General features: G+C 44.6%; 1 protein-coding gene across 1 annotated transcript in view; it reads left to right on the top strand.

The window, feature by feature from the left end:
- The first annotated feature begins 4,804 nt into the window (after window positions 1–4,804).
- The window catches only part of ncapg2 (non-SMC condensin II complex, subunit G2), a 71,360-nt gene continuing 59,096 nt past the window's right edge, over window positions 4,805–17,068 (top strand). The window contains exons 1-4 of the mRNA XM_055664553.1: window positions 4,805–4,985; window positions 12,034–12,145; window positions 13,835–14,023; window positions 14,857–14,971. Of these exons, the coding sequence (XP_055520528.1) occupies window positions 12,068–12,145; window positions 13,835–14,023; window positions 14,857–14,971 (382 nt within the window). The 5' untranslated portion in view covers window positions 4,805–4,985; window positions 12,034–12,067. The remainder of the gene's footprint in view (window positions 4,986–12,033; window positions 12,146–13,834; window positions 14,024–14,856; window positions 14,972–17,068) is intronic.

The following is a 17,068-nucleotide window of genomic DNA, read 5'->3' as shown; positions in this document are numbered from 1 at the left end:
ATTGTGGATGATCAGCCATGATCACATTGAATGGCGGTGCTGGCTCGAAGAGCCGAATGGCCTACTCCTGCACCTATTGTCTATTGTCTATAAAGCTTGCAATTTTATACAGAAATTAAAAAAATCACTACATCTCGGTACACATTACAATAATACACTAAATTCCTAGAGGTAAAACCTTTTTCCTCTCCAACATACAAATGGAAAGCTCCCTCAAATGTATTAGTCCTCTTTGATTCAATTGTCCAATGCAGCAGCAAGTTCCACTTTAAAAAAACCTACTAATTTTTCTATTTGATGCTTAGAATTATGGTCAAGGCTTGAATTTTTCAGTCTTAATTAATACATCTAAAAAAAAAAAATCTTTGAAGCCCAGGCTGGAAGATCATAATTGTCATGAAAATTTTCTTTTTTGTTCATTTTGGCTTTAAGTACACAGTAAATCCTCGTTATTACGGACCTCTTTATAACAGATTTTGGTTATAGTGGACGGAGCTCCCCCACAGTAATAATCAGACACCACTGTCTCTTTAAGAACACAGGCTGCTACTTCCACTGCAGAGACATCGATATTGACAAGCAATTGCTTCGATTGACATTTAACTCCATTAAATGATGTGACAAGCAGCCTCTAATATTTTTAGCTTACATGTAAAAAAAAAGATTTATAGCTGTTAAAAATAATTTTGTACACTCAGCAGGTTAGTGTCTTGGGGTGGAGAAAAGGAGTTAACGTTTAAGGTCAATGTACATTCACCGTGAACTCCAGGCGGGCAGTTGATCTTGGGAATCTAACTTTGAGGAGGACAGGGTTGCCTCACACTGCCACCCCCACGTCCCGGACCTACTGCATTCTCGATTGGCCCACACAGCTTCCTTGCTCATTTCCAGGCCACACTTGCTATTACAACCACTAACCCTTACCTATGTTCCGGCTGTCCGTGGGCCCCGACCAATGACTCTGCCGATCCTCACCTCTCCTCTGGCTGTCAGCAAGCCGGGGCTGCCAACTCACCTGGATTGCAAGCCCAGTTCCAGACCAAGAATCTGTGGTAGGGTCTCGACCCAATATGTCACCTATCCATGTTCTCCATAGACACAAAATGCTGGAGTAACTTAGCGGGTCAGGCCGTATCTCTGGAGAAAAGGAATAGGTGACGTTTCGGGGCGAGACCCTTCTTCTGTCTGAGAGTCAGGGGAGAGGGAAACTAGAGGAATGAAAAGGTACAAAGAACAAAGGAATGATAGGGAAAAGAACAAATCAAAGCTAGCACTGATGATCAAGGAAATGTGGAGCCCACAATGGTCCATTGTTGGCTGTGGAACAGGGGATAAGAACAGTGAAACTAAACAGGATGAAGTGAAACTCGCTGGACGATTCGGGTGGGGGAGGGATGGAGAGAGGGGGATAGAGATGCAGCCTGAACTGCTGAGTTATTCCAGCATGGTGTGTCTGCCCTTTTGTGTATTAACCAGCATCTGCAGATCTTTATTTCTACTACTTGTGCAATGATACTCCATTAATCGGTATTTCCTTACTCAGTTGTAGCAAACAACCGGCAATAATGGACACCCCCTCCTCCCCAATGGTCCGCTATAACAAGGGTTTACTGTACTGTATGGATAACCAACCAAACCTACTTGTTTGTGGGATAAACTGAATAGCAGTGAGGCAGAGGGAAAAAGCTCAGAAGACCAAACGCATGCACAGAAATAGTTTGAGAAACAGAAGAAAATTAATATTTTGGTTCAGAAATAATTACAGTAACCCTGAAATCGACTTGAAATTGTTGGCAATACGGACATCAATATAGTTCTGCATATAGAGACCAGATGTTGATACACTTTCTGCAGTTATATTTAAATAATTGAAAATAACTGATTTTGTCACAAGACTAATAAACTAAAGGATCACCCGAATTAAACCCAAAAACTGAAAATTCAAGGTTGAACCATAGTACAATTTTGCCACCTAGTGGTGAACGTAAACTGTATTTTCCTCACATTTTCAGAAGAACCATAGTAATGGCAACCTTCCTTACCACCGGGTGGCGCCCTCAATGGCTGCCTCGCCAACAGTCTCTCGTCCCTTCCTTCTTTCTTGTTTTACATTATGTGTTAAATGTGCTTTGGTGTTCTTTAGCTTAATTTATGTGGGGGTGGTGGGAAACTTTTATTTAATCTCTTACCTCGAAGGTGATGTGATTTTTTTTTCCATATCGTATCTCCGTCCACACAGCGGCCTAACATCGTGGAGTTGGCGGCCACTTGCTGGACATCGACTTCTGGAGCTCCAACCGCGGAAGCCTGCAGGATTTAACCGTGGATCGTGGATCAGGTGATCCCTGTCGGGGATCAACCTTGGAGCTCCAACCGCGGGTGCCTGTGGGCTTTAAGATCGTGGAGCTCGCGGTCCCTGGTTAAAGTCCGACTTCGGGAGCTCCAAGCCGCAGGAGCTTCGATCACCTCGACTGCGGATGGTACGACTGCCCCGACCACAGGAGAATAAAGAGGAAGAGGATTAGAATTTATTGCCTTCCATCAAAGTGCGGAATGTAGGTAATCCGCTGTGCAGGATATTTATGTTAACTTTTAAGTAGTTGTGTGTCTTGTTGCTTATTTTTAGAATGGCTGAATGGTAATTCGAGTTTCACTGTACCTTAATTGGTACACGCGACAATAGGGGGGGTTGCACGTAAGGTCACTGGGTCATAGGGCTCGACGCACGGAGCCGCTAAATCCAACTGGAAGACATCCGTCACTTCCGGTATATGTTATTAATGCTAGAAACGCGTACTTTCCTACCTGTTAAAACCCGCCAAAATGTTGAATTTCTGCGCTGAAAAAAATTGTGGGAGTCGGGGCAAGTGTGAGAGACATGTACCCAACTTTAGAATTCCAAAAGTGAAGCGAAATGAAGGTATAGAGAAGCGAGAACTGAAGGGACTACAGCAGCTAAAGTGCTTGGTAAACATTGAAAATATTGGGAATTATCGCGTTTGCTAACTGAATTTCATCAAGTAAGGCATTATTTGTGTTTTTTCTTGATTCCTTTGGTATCTAAAAATTCTCAGGTGTGATAAATCTGGCTGTAAATTTTTCTTCAGATGCATTTTCATTTTGTATGTAAAAACGCACGAGAACCATGGGCGATTTAAAAAATTTACAGCCAGATTTATCAATTCTGAAACTTTTTAGATGCCAAAGGAATCAAGAAAAAACACAAATAATGCCTTAGTTGATGAAATGCAGTGAGCAAATGGCCAATGTTCGCCAAGCACTCTGGCTGTTGTTGTCCCTTCTGCTCTCGTTTCTATCTACCGTCATTTCTCCTCACTTTTGGAATTCTGAAGTAGGCTAAATGTCTCTCACGCTTATCCCGATTTCCATAATTATTTACAGCGCAAAAATTGACAATTTCAGCGGGTTTTAACGGGCCCGCTACGCTGGAAACAATGGTAAGTGTCTACCTGCAGTTCATCGCGTGTAATCCATTTGGAGTAGCGTAGCAACAGTACGGGTCATGGGTCGTGACCCGACTGCCGTGAAACCTCCCTATAAACTGACCTTTGAAATATTTTCTGTACTTTCTCAGCACCTTTGCAGCTCACCATCATCCCACCATTATTTTGTCTTGATTTGTTCTTTTCATACCTTTCATTCGTTTGTTCTTTGCACCTTTTCATCTCTCTAGATTCCCTCTCCCCTGACTCTTAAGGGTCTGTCCCACTTGGGTGTCAATTGCGTGTAATTTACGCGACATGATTTACGCGTCACGACGCTATAGGAACTTTGGTGTCGCGTGCGGCGCTCCAGGATTTTAGGATGTTTAAAATCTTCGCACACCATCTGCGTGACGCGCAAATGACGCCCAGGTGGGACAGGCCCTTTAGTCCGACGAAGGGTCTCGACCCGAAGCGTCACCGATTCATCTTCTCCAGAGATGCTGCCCGATCCGCTGAGTTATCTCCAGCATTGTGTGTCTACCTTCGATGTAAATCAGCATCTCTGGACTTTCTCTCGGTCGTGGACTCCTTTACAAACATGGGGTCAGGTCTCTGTCACAGTCGCCACCTCCTTTACAAACATGGGGTCGGGTCTCTGCCACAGTCGCCGCCTCCTTTACAAACATGGGGTCGGGACTCTGCCACAGTCGCCGCCTCCTTTACAAACATGGGGTCGGGTCTCTGGCACAGTCGCCGCCTCCTTTACAAACATGGGGTCAGGTCTCTGCCACAGTCGCCGCCTCCTTTACAAACATGGCCGCTCTCGACGTCCGTTGGAAGCGGAAGCGTTGGGCTGGCCGGAAGCTGCGCTCTGTGATGATCTTTGTTGCAGGAACGCGCCAGGTTTGAACCGGCGCCTGCGCTGTCGGCCTGGCCGGGGAAAGCGCGCGCGGATTTGAGCAAAGATTATAGAGGAGCTGGATCTTCGGATTTGTGCGACGAGGACGGAGGGGACAGAGAGAGATAGAGGGGACAGAGAGAGATAGAGGGGACAGAGAGAGATAGAGGGGACAGAGAGAGATAGAGGGGACAGAGAGAGATAGAGGGGACAGAGAGAGATAGAGGGGACAGAGAGAGATAGAGGGGACAGAGAGAGATAGAGGGGACAGAGAGAGATAGAGGGGACAGAGAGAGATAGAGGGGACAGAGAGATAGAGGGGACAGAGAGAGATAGAGGGGACAGAGAGAGATAGAGGGGACAGAGAGAGATAGAGAGGGACAGAGAGACGGAGGGATAGAGAGAGAGGAGGGACACGGAGAGAGGACGGACAGAGAGAAGAGAGGGAGTTAGAGAGAGGGGAAGAGGGGACAGAGAGAACATAGGGAGGAGGGAGTTAGAGGAGGGGAAGAGAGGACACAGAGAAGGAGGGAGTCGAGAAAGAGGGAGACGCAGTGAGTGGTGCAAGAGGCGAGGTGTGGCGGAGCCGAGGAGCAGACAGAGTGAGTGGGTGTCTACAAACTACCAGCGTCTCCTCCAATGTGAGTTATTATCTACATTGCGCTCAGTTTGAGATGTTGGAAACCGTGTGTGTCATTTGTAGATTGTAGTGGGCAGCTTTCCTGGTCAAAAGTCATTCTTTCTTTATTAAGAAAGCTGTGTTAGCTCGTACATCAGTGTGGGATGTTGCAGGGCATTTTAAAGTAACAGATTCCTATGCTTTGGTTTGTTTAGTACTATTGTTTTTTTTTTATTTATTTAACTTTTTTGTTTATTGTATGTGGAGTATTGTGTTTACAAACCCGTTGTACTGCTGCGAGTAAGAATACATTTGTTCCGTTTCGGTACAAATGACAGTTAAGCATTTTTGACTCGCATGGCTCTTGAAGTTTTGTTGTTAGGGGTTTATGTAGGATGGTAAAGTGTCAACCAGCGATGATAAGCAAAACTGTTTTGTGGGATGTTGGTTGAGAGATAAATATTGGTTTGGGTTGTTAAAACTCAATGTAATAAACAAATTCGGTATTCTGACTGCGCATGCCCAGGTCATAGTTCACATTTACTATAAACATTCTTGGCAACTGGTGCTGCGTTGTGTGCAGGCTTGCATTTCGTTTGGGGTTGGCCCGGGTGTCCGGCGCTACAGGCGTTGTTGAGTTGCTGCTGGGCCGTTCCGGTCCCCTCCTGGGTAACCCGTCCCTGTCCGAGGGTGGCCCTCGGCTGGTGGGGGGCAGTGGTGGCGCCGACTGCAAGTCTGGGGCCGCCAACGCCAGTCCCGGGCTGTCGGCCCACCCGGCGGGACAGGCAGAGCCGAGCCGGAGCCAGAGAGCAGGAGAGTGTAGTGTAACAGCGATAGAGAGGGGGCAAATGGGAGGCGGGGGGAGACTGGGAAGGAGGAGGAAGAGAGGAGAATAAGAGGGAGGGTGAAGAGGAGGGGGAGTGCTGGGGGTTGCGGGGGAATGAAGGAGGATAGGGGTAGGAAGAGGGATGGCGAGGTAATGGAAATATTAAACATAAAGTTATTAACTTTAACTTAATTTCTGCTGTGTATGCGCAGTTTGGTGGAGTACGTTGAGGGAATGGGACCAAACGGGTCCACACCTGGTCTAGTATATTACTGAAAATTAGGATTGCGGTCTGGTTCGTTCTCGACCACCATGATCTGGTAAATATAGAGATTTGCGGAATTAAAATTCACCAGTTGAAACCAAATATCATTGAGATAGAGATGAAAATGTGCATGTAAAATGGCAGAGGCCGGGTCTGACACCTCAGACCCGGTTCTCTGTCGTTGCAAGCGCTGTAAGGCAGCAAATCTACCGGTGTGCCACCGTGCTGCCTGAGCTTGATTCTGTTCCTTTCGATTATGAACCACAATCATACCTCATCATTTGCTACGGTCTTTGTTTTTATTCAGGGCTCGAAATTAACGGTTGCCCGGTTGCCAATGACCACCTAAAGTCCCGCTGGGCAACCTAAAAGCGGGTCATTTTACCCGGCTTGGCAAGCGAAGGAAAGCTTGGTGATGTGGGCAGCGGACGGCCTGATGCAAACTGTGCCAGCGTTTCTCAGAGAGCTCCTGCCTTATCCTTGTTCCGTGCCTTGCCCTGTGGAGTTGCTGCTCGTTTGTGAACCAGCGGCTCAGACAGTGGACTGGCGCGCAACACCGCTGCAAATTGTTCTGTTGCTGTTGTTCCCTTAAAGGGCCTGTCCCACTTTGCGATTTTTTTTGGCGACTGTGGAGCATCAGTGACGGTTTTACGGGCGTCAGTCACTGAAGCTTCGCAGTCGCCAAAAAAAATTGCAAAGTGGGACAGGCCCTTTAAGGGAACAACAGCAACAGAACAATTTGCAGTTCATGACATGCTCTCCTGCGGGTGAATCCTGGTTAGGGGTATGTTAGGGTTAGGGTTAGGGACCACAGATGGGCTGTAAAATATTCTTCCTTCAATGCATGGATTTTAAACATTAATATATTAAAATTAATACAATAAAATCAATTGTGTAAATGAAAAGATGTCTGTTGTTCAGTTTTACAGATGCATTGGTCCGCTTCCAGATCCAATCACCATCCCTAACTTTTCACAGGGGTAGATTCAGTGAGTGTAGACTGAACTCCCCTCTCCCCTCCGTCCATCTCTTTCTCCCTCCTGCCCCATCCCTCCTTCTCCATCCCCCACCCTTCTCCCCTCTCCTCCCCCCCCCTTCTTTCCCTTCCTCCCTTCTCCCCTCTTCCTCCCTTCTCCCCTCTTCCTCCCTTCTCCCCTCTTCCTCCCTTCTCCCCTCTTCCTCCCTTCTCCCCTCTTCTCTCCCTTCTCCCCTCTTCCTCCCTTCTCCCCTCTTCCTCCCTTCTCCCCTCTTCCTCCCTTCTTCCCTCTTCTCCACTCCCCCACTCCCCTCACATCCCTTCTCCCCCTCTCCCTCACCTCCCTCCTCCCCCTCTCCCTCCCTTCTCCAAACCCCCCGCCCCCCTACACTTTCCCCAATACCCACCATCCATTTGTGGACCCAGCCTGCGACCAGCGATCCCCCGCACACTATCCCACACACGCTTGGGACAATTTATACAAACCTGTGCGCCTTTGTAGTGCGGGAGGTAACCCTAACCCTAAGTTGATAGACTTGGTATTTATAAATTGTCCCTAATGTGTGCGGGGGATCGCTGGTCGGTGCGGACTCCGTGGGCCGAAGGGCACTGTATCTCTGAACTAAATGTGACACGGGTTGGATTCGAACCCCCCAATATTCTGCATGGGAACTAAACTGTTGGTCACGAGTTGTCCCAGAGGCAGATCTCTCTTCCAATGGTCTCTCTAAACTCCCAGAGGCAGCCGGATTTTCAACTGGGTACAGGCAATGTTGTCAATGTACCAGTGGCACCCACCTGCTCCGGCCACTGAGTCTAAATACCCACCATCCATTTTGAAGCAAGGCGAGGGGGAATGGGGGGGGGGTGTTGATCCCAAAGTCTGCATTTATCCCATAGTCAATGTTACTAAAACAGATAATGTGGAGTCGACTTTGTGCAGTACTATTAGTGGGATCTAGCTGTCACAGGCTGGGTCCACAAATGGGGGGAGTCAGGGAAAGTGGGGGGGGGGGGGGTTGGAAAATGGGAGAAGAGGGGGAGAAGGGGATGTGAGGGGGTGGGGGCAAGTGGAGAAGGGGGAGAAGAGGAGTGGGAAGGAGGAAGAGGGGGGATGGGAAGAAAGGGGGGGAGAGAGGGGATGGGAGAAGGGTGGGGGGGGGGATGGAGAAGGAGGGATGCGGGCGGGGGGGGGGGGGAGGGGAGAGGGAAGTTCAGTCTACCCTCACTGAATCTATCCCAGTGAAAGGTTAGAGACGGTGATTTGGATCTGGAAGCGGACCAATACAAAATAAAGCTGAATGATTCAGACATCTTTTCATTTGCACAATTAATTTTATTATATTAATTTTTATATATTAATGTTTAAAATCCATGCATTGAAGGAAGAATATTTTACAGCCCATCTCTGGTCCCTAAACCTATCCAGGCGTCACCCGCAGGACAGCATACGTCAGCGTGTGACAGGGCGCATGGCATGATGAGACACCCAAATGTCGCCCATGGATTTTGAACATTCCAAAATCCTGGGGCGACAGGGAAGCACCGCATGTCACTACGTCGCCGAAAATGTCGCCCAAGTGGGACAGGCCCTTAAATCCCTCACCCCACGGGAGGGGGAGAGAAACTGCCAAGCAACCTGCCCATGTTTGGTCCAGATCCCTCCCTGTCCTTGCTCTTTCTGTCTGTCTCTGTCTCTCTCTTACCAGTCCTGCCCCACTTTTTCATCAGAAACGCACCCCAAAATTTGGGCATTGAAACTCCCCCTAATGCTCCAGTGCAGTGCCAAATAACAGCCATGTTGCTGAAAGGGTTGTTGTGATACAGCATGGTGTTCTTGGTCAAGAGTGAAGAGAGTTTTATTGTCATGTGTCCCAGATGGGACAATGAAATTCGTGCTTGCTGCAGCATAACAGAATATGTAAACATAATACAGAACAGGAGATAACAGTTCTCTGTGTCTATATACCATAGACTTATATATAATTAGTGTTCAAAGTTTGTTTGATGACAAGTTTAATAGCCTGATGGCAGTGGGGAAGAAGCTGTTCCTGAACCTGGATGTTTCAAGCTCCTGTACTTTCTTCCCGATGGCAACGGAGAGATGAGTGTGCGGCCAGGATGATGTGGGTCTTTGATGATGTTGGCAGCCTTTTTGAGGCAGCGACTGCGATAGATCCCTTCGATGGTGGGGAGGTCAAAGCCGTCGATGGACTGGGTAGTGGTCACAACTTTCTGCAATCTTTTCCGCTCCTGGACACCAGAAGAGCTACCCAACATCTGCACTCTCCTTGACCTCGTCCTTACCATACCGGCAAGTTCAGCTGAGGCTGAACGAGGCTTCAGCTGGCTGAAGACCACCATCAGACGTTCTCTCCAGGACGACCAGGTGATGGACCAGCTCCCCATCATGCTGCATGCCAGTAACATCAAGGACTTTGATCCTTGGCCAGCCATCAGCTTGTGGCATGCAGGAGGGATGAGGGTACGGAGGCCTGACACGGGAGAAGACCCAGCTGCAGCATCTGCCTCGGGACCTCACTCTGACAGTGACAAGTAAGATGAGGAGGATGCTCTGCTCAAGAGCGACTCAGATGACAATTAAAGTGACTTTTAGATGTATTCGAACAGCTCTGACTTTACTTTTCAGATAGTTTAAATATCGAGCAGAAAAGTTACACAAGTTCTCGCAAATATAAAGGTTCTGTTCTTTTAAAGTTGATCCCCACCCCCCCAAAATAAATAAATAACCACTCCAGCCATTTTTATTGCCCTTCTAGGCAATCTCACTTGCCAAGTTCCATGATTGATTCGAAATAGTCACCTACTTCCACGACTCATCTTAGTGGGCACAGAGTAAAAGAGGTAACATGTGGGCTACTAAAGAGGCGCTGCATTGAAGGCACCTCTGCCTGCAGCATGTCAGTTTTTCCTATCTTTTTAAAAATTTTAGTTTGTCTAAACAGTTTTGTTTGGGGATTCTTTAGTTTTTCTATGTGTGGGAGGGGTAAGGGGGAAACCGCTTCCCAGTCGCTTCCTGGCGAGGATGCAAGTATTTCTCAGAGTCAAGTCCTCGCCCCCCCACCTCGCGGCCTACCACTGGATCAGAGCGCTTTCCTACCGGGGACCGGACCAGAGCTTCGGCAGCGGCGGCGCGGTGCTGGATTCACCGTGGAGCGGGCGATACCTACCTGGATCGCCGTTTGAAGCTCCGGAGCGTTGGGCCGCTGCTCCAACATCGCGGAGTCCCTGGGGCCGTTTGCCGAGGGCCGCCAGTGTTGAATCTCCACCCGCCGCGACCTGGGGATGTCGAGAGCTGCGGACTCTGGTGGGAAGCGGCCGATTTAGACGCCTATGCTGCTGAGGTTGGCCTCCCGTTCCGACGTTGGAGCTCCAACATCTCGGCGAGCGGGCCTGAGCGGTGGGCTGCCCACCGGAGGCGGCTCCGGAGGCCCCGACCATGGGTGGACATTGGAGGAAGATGACTGACTTTGGTGCCTTCCCTCACAGTGGGAAACTTTTGATTCTGCTGTGTGGGGATGTTTTATGTTGGACTCTATCGTGTGTTGTATTCTTTATTTTATTGTACGACTGTATGGTGATCACATTTCACTGTGCAACTGGCACATGTGACAAATAAATGTATCTTGTATGTACATTCAAAAGTATGGTATGTCTGGTCAGGAAATAATAATAATACAGTAGCAAGTATGTTACAAGAAAAAGAAAATCAAAGTACACTTTCTGTCTGTCTGTCTGTCTGTCTGTCTGTCTGTCGCCTGGCGTCCGGCTGCCTTTCTGCCTTTTGATCCGCAGCTCCTTCCTATCAGCTTCCAACACACTTCAAAACAAAGTTGTAAGACAGGAACACTCTGAACTTTTCACCTCAATGGGATATCACAGCAAGTGCTTCAACAGGAGGGGGAGGGCCAATTGGTATTGCAATTGGAACTGCTGCAGCAGGCAGGGGAGGTGCAATTGGAGTTTTTTTTTTCAATCCACTGCTGAGGGAGGCAGGGGAGTGCTGGAATCTTACATTTGGGAACGGGTTCAGTTCTGTTGGAGGAGACGGGTGCATGGTGGAATATTGGGTTGGGGGAGCAGACCCAACGGTTCTGCACTTGGTCTAGTATCTTTTAAATTACAAAATCCTAGAGAAGAAGGGATATATTATGTGTCTATTGTTCCCCTCTTGTGTCTACCTCCAAAGGTGTCAAACAGATCGATTCAATTCTTTATCAACTTACCTTGCTGTGACTGGGCACAATAGAGATTGATGATTGAAGATTCAAGAGGAAAAGACCCATGCTATGGCCATGTCGTGATAATTTTCACAGAAAACATGCTTGCATCAATCTGTAGTGTGCATGGTTGAGCATATATGTTACCATGTTCCAGGATTTATTGACACAGGTTGATCATACGCTGAATAATCTAACCACATTTTTGTTTGGAAGTGAAAAGAAATAATAGAAATTGCATTCATTGCAATGTGTAAAAAGAGTTGAGATACTGTATTATAATTTTTGCTGCATGTCACTGTTATATATAATGTCTTGATTGGTGAATATCTTTAGTTTGTGACTATTTGAAGCAGAATGTGAATGCTTCATTGAGCATATTTCCGACTGGTAACTACGCACATTATCGCACGTGTCATGCAAGCAGTCTTAAATGACCACATAAACTCATTCGGCAACCTAAAAAGCTGCCTAGGTTGCCCGTCTGGAAACAGCGAAAAAAGGTTAAGTGAGAGCCCTATTATTGCACCGCGTACTTCGGTTTGCACTATTATGGTATGGTTTTGTCGTATTACTGATAATTGGTTATTGTATTGTATATTTATTTGTTGCGTTACTGACTCAATTTGCCTGTAAGGCTGCAGCAAGCTGTATTGTCTGGCTGTTAATTTATACCTTTTTATCTAGATGAGCACTCAAACTCAAATTATTTGTTAAATTTCTTAAATTTCTCCATAACATGTATTTTTTCATTTTTCTCAGAGTTCGTTTTGATTGACACAGTGAAGTTGGCATCATGTCCAATCGCAAATCCTTTCTGCAATTTGTGTGTAAAGATTCCATGAAGGAATTCCTGAATTATATTCAGCTCCATGTAAGGTTACTTTTGTGCAGCTTTGTAAAGGTGGTTGCTGGTGCATGTACTTCACAGATAGAATAATTAAAATGGCTGTTTCACAGGGCATTTTATCACTGCATTGTTCTTGCTAATATATGGTCTCTGCCTCATTGCAGTTACTGCTTAGCCGATTACCTTTTCTCTTTTCAAGTGATTTCATACTTCTCTTTTTGTGACCATTTTGCTTTCATTTATAATGTATTGCATTACTGTTAAATATGTAATTATCCATTTTGAACATTTAGCACACCTGAAATAAGATTGGAAAAGATTCTGCATTCCTTCTGGTCAAATCTGCAGTTTTTTGTTTTTAAAGGAGCATTATTTCTTAACAGAAGTTTATTTGTGAAACTTGGGCAATTATTCTTGCTCTTGAGAAACTTTGGATTAAACCAATCAAAAGATAAAACACTGAAGATAGTTATCCTCACCTGTGCTGACTCTTTGATGGAACTTTCCAATTAGTACTGCTCCCTTGTTATATCTCTGTAGTAATGCAATTTGTTTCTGATTTTTAAAAATCTCCAATTTTTTTTTGGAAGTTAACATTGAGTCAGCATTGGTCTCCTTCAGGCAATATGTTCCAGATCATCAAAACTTGATACATATATTTATTTATTTGCATTGTCCTGTGTTGTTCAAAAACACAAAGCTCAATTTCAGAAAATGGTTCTAATCAGATATGATAAGCCTTTTTTTTTTATTGCCAATTTTAGTATTGTTCTGATGGAAACTGAGATTTTAACTGTACAATCCAAATCAACAATGTGAAGATCCTATCCACAAATAAATAGGTTCCATTATACGAATTGGGTCACACATTGAGTTCTGTGCATTGAGTTATTCAAATGTTGGAGACCGTTCAAAGATTCCCAAACTGATTTTGGTTGCATATGTGAAAGCAATAACCTGAAAAACTTATGAAGATAATCTGTAGGGCATAGTGGTTAGTAAATTGCAAAAATCATTTGGAGCTAAGCTGTGAGAATAGAAGAAAGTAAATCTTATTAATAAGCAAATTTCTAGTTAGTGTCATAACTTTATCCAAATAGTGGGGCTTTCACATTGAGTGGAAGTATGGTTCTTGGTTCTTGATTTCTTGGTCCTCCAAAATATTTCAAATAGAATTTAAACTGGAGGTGGTGGAGGGAGGACTTAAGCCAGAAAGGGTTATTGGGAAGAAAGAGCTACTTTAAATTTAGTTGCATCTGGTTGGGTAACTATAGTAGGGTGGAGATTATTCCATGCTTTAATGTTAGAATGTTGGAAGCAATACTCATAAATTATGAAGATATTGAAATGGACAACATGTTAAGGCCCATCAAGATGAGGAGGGGGGGTGGGGGTGAATGTTCCATTTCATCAAAATTTACCTAAAGGAAATTTAAAATATATATTTGATTGACAGACTGGTAAATAGTAATTAACTGTTCATCTCTACCTGGTTAATTTGGAGAGACTGAGGTTTGGTTGGGCATGGATGTTTGTATAATAACATTCTCGGTGTTATGAAGAACTTCTGGTGTCCACTGTCTGCTTCCGTGAGTTTGTAGAGAAAGCAAATGAAACCTCATAGAGAGAGAGATTTCCATAGCTTTAAGGTGATTGACTCACTCAAGAAAACTATTATGCACTTAATTTAATTTAAAATTTTCCTCCCTCTAGAAGAATAATTCTGATCCGTTTGATCTGAATGAATTGCTGCAAGAGTTCCCGCGGAATCAGAAAGTGCTGCTGTGGAAGCAACTGAAGATTCTCCTGACTGATGTTCTGTTAGCCAGTCCTGTGGAGAATTGGCAGCAATTTGATGGGGACAGTGATGATGAGATGGAAGTGGAAGGTGCAGTAGATTTGGTGAGGAGATGTATAGCGATATTTACTTTGCATCCTAGCGAAGGCACCACAAGTTTATTTTTTTATTTATCCCAACCTTCACTGACTTCTGTATTATAATTTATTCCTTTCCAGTGATGATGGGTATTATTTTGGGATAATTTGAAATGTTCTTGTGTTTACAGAAGGTGATGATTCTCCCAGAGAGTCTAGCTAGATTTTCTCACATCCTTCCAAACTAATTACTGAAATTGCATTCACCAAGTGCAGTGCTACAGATGGACATTATGCAATGCTAATATACTGCCTCATTTAAATTTCTAAACTTCATTGCTTCACTGAAGCACTTCTGTTTACTGATGTGCATGAGGTTATAAAAAAGTATATACTTACAGTTTTGTTTTTTTCAGACACTCAAAAGACTTGATACATTTTTAAGGGCATTAAATAGGCCATAGAATAGTACAGCGCAGGATCAGGCCCTTTGGCCAAACATGATGCCAAGTTAAACTCATATCCTTTGCTTGACCATGATCCAGATCATTGTGTGCCTATCTGAAATGCTTGGAAAAGCCACTATTGTATCTACCACTACCAAAAAGCCCTGGCAGTGCTTTCCAGGCTCCCTCCACTCTCTGTGTAAAACGTTTCCCCGTATATCTCCTCTAAACTTTGCCCTCTTAAAACTATGCCCTCCTGTCTTTGACATTGCCACCTTGGGAGAACGGTTCTGATTGTCTACCCAATCTATACCTCCTGTATATTTTCACATACTTTTAAATGTTAATGAAATTCAATTAAATGGTGATAAAAACTTCTAAAATAAAACTTCTCTTGTTTTCATTCTTCTTCAGAAAGAAAGTCTCTCTGTGATTAGCGGTATAACTGAAGTGGTTGCTGCCTCTTTAGCTGTAATTGACGAGAATGTTGATTACAGTGACCTAATAGAAATTGCTATTATTTTGAATGGTAAGTATTTTTTCAGGCAATCTTTAAATTTTAAGGTCCTAATGATTCTACAAATTAGGGTTTTGTCATGCCTTTAAGGAATTTTAAACTTTAGATGTAGTTTAATGGTATAAATTGAGATTAGATTTCTTAAGATGCCATTTCAGACTATAGCCCTTGTCTGGTGAGTCCCAATAATCTTAGAAGTTTCACATATGTATTCTATATTGGCTTTTACTCAAAGATTAATTGTCTGCAAACTGGCTCTTGAAGTCAACCAGAGAGCTTTGTCAGTAGCATATCAAAATGACAAGCAAGAGGCCACTCTTTCAAAGGTATCTATATCCCCTGTTTTATTTATGCCTTCTCTACTGTCTCTGCTACTTAAACTATCATTTTCTCTTTCACAGTTCTGATTAAGGGTCCTTGATCTGAAAGATAAACTCTCTATTTTTCCCCCCACTGATGTTGCGTGACCTGTTGAGTGTTTCTAGTAGGCTACGTTTCAAAGTTTTAGTGCATGCAGTTTTTTTTCCATTTCAATTTCCTTGAAATTTGCAATTGCTGAGATTGAACATGGGTTTTAAAGCAGATTATTAAATTTAGTCCATTTTGATAGGTAATTTGGTTAGGTGAGACCAAGGATTTTGTATATTGAACAACCAAGGCATAGGTTAAAAATAATAGTATAAAATACTAGAAGCATTCAGCAGGCCAGGCAGCATCTGTTGAGAGAGAAGTACAGCTGATATCCCAAGTCACTAACCTGTTATTGGAGTTGCAAGGAAAGCTCATTAACCTGGGACGTTGGCTTTTCAAATAGGAAGGAACTGCAGATGCTGGTTTACACAAAGGAGAGACACAGAATGCTGGAGAAACTCAGCAGGGCACAAAATGTGTCTGAAGAAGAGTCTCGACCTGAAACATCACCCATTCCTTCTCTCCAGTGATGCTGCCTGATCGCTGAGTTACTCCAGCATCTTGTGTCTATCTACAGTGCATACAGAAAGTATTCCGACCCCTTCACCTTTTCCACATTTTGTTACGTTACAGCCTTAATCTAAAATGGATTAAATTATTTTCTTTTTTTATCACCAATCTACACACAATACCACATAATAAAAAAGCAAAAACAGGTGTAATGAAATGTTTGAAAATTAAAAAGAAATAACTGAAATATCACATTTACATAAGTATTCAGACCCTTTGCTATGACACTCAAAATTGAGCTTCGGTGCATCCTGTTTCCATTCATTATCCTTGAGATGTTTCTACAACTTGATTGGGGTCCACAAGTTGTAAATTAAATTGATTGTACGTGATTTGGAAAGCCACACACCTGTCTATATAAGGTCCCGCAGTTGACAGTGCACGTCAGAGCAAAAACCAAGCCACGAATATGAAGGAATGGTCCATAGACCTCTGAGACAGGATTATGTCGAGAGACCGATCTGGAGAAGGGTATGAAACAATTTGCAGCATTGCAGGTCTCTAAGAGCACAGTGGCCTCCGTCATTCTTAAATGGAAGAACTTTGAAACCACCAGGATTCTTCATAGAGCTGGCCGCCTGGCCAAACTGAGCAATCGGGGGAGAAGGGCCTTGGTCAGGGAGGTGACCAAGAACCCGATGGTCACTCTGACAGAGCTCCAGAGTTCCTCTGTGGAGATGGGAGAACCTTCCAGAAGGACAATTATATCTGCAGCACTCCACCAATCAGGCCTTTATTGTAGAGTGGCCAGACGGAATCCACTCCTCAGCAAAAGGCACATGACAGCCTGCTTGGAGTTTGCCAAAAGGCACCTAAACAAGATTCTCTGGTCTGATGAAACTAAGATTGAACTCTTTGGCCTGAATGCCAAGTATCATGTCTGGAACAAACCAGGCACCGCTCATCACCTGGCCAATACCATATCTATGGTGAAGCATGGTGGTGGCAGCATCATGCTGTGGGGATGTCTTTCAACGGCAGGAGCTGGGAGACCAGTCGGGATCGAGGGAAAGATGAAAGGAGCAATATACAGAGAGATCTTTGATGAAAACTTGCTCCGGAGCATTCAGGACCACAGACTGGGGCAGAGGTTCACCTTTGAACAGGACAACGACCCTAAGTACACAG

Source organism: Leucoraja erinacea, chromosome 2, assembly GCF_028641065.1.
Source record: "Leucoraja erinacea ecotype New England chromosome 2, Leri_hhj_1, whole genome shotgun sequence".
NCBI lineage: Eukaryota > Metazoa > Chordata > Chondrichthyes > Rajiformes > Rajidae > Leucoraja > Leucoraja erinaceus.
The sequence above is the reverse complement of the archived record's forward strand: the minus strand, read 5'-3'. Positions and strand labels throughout refer to the sequence as shown.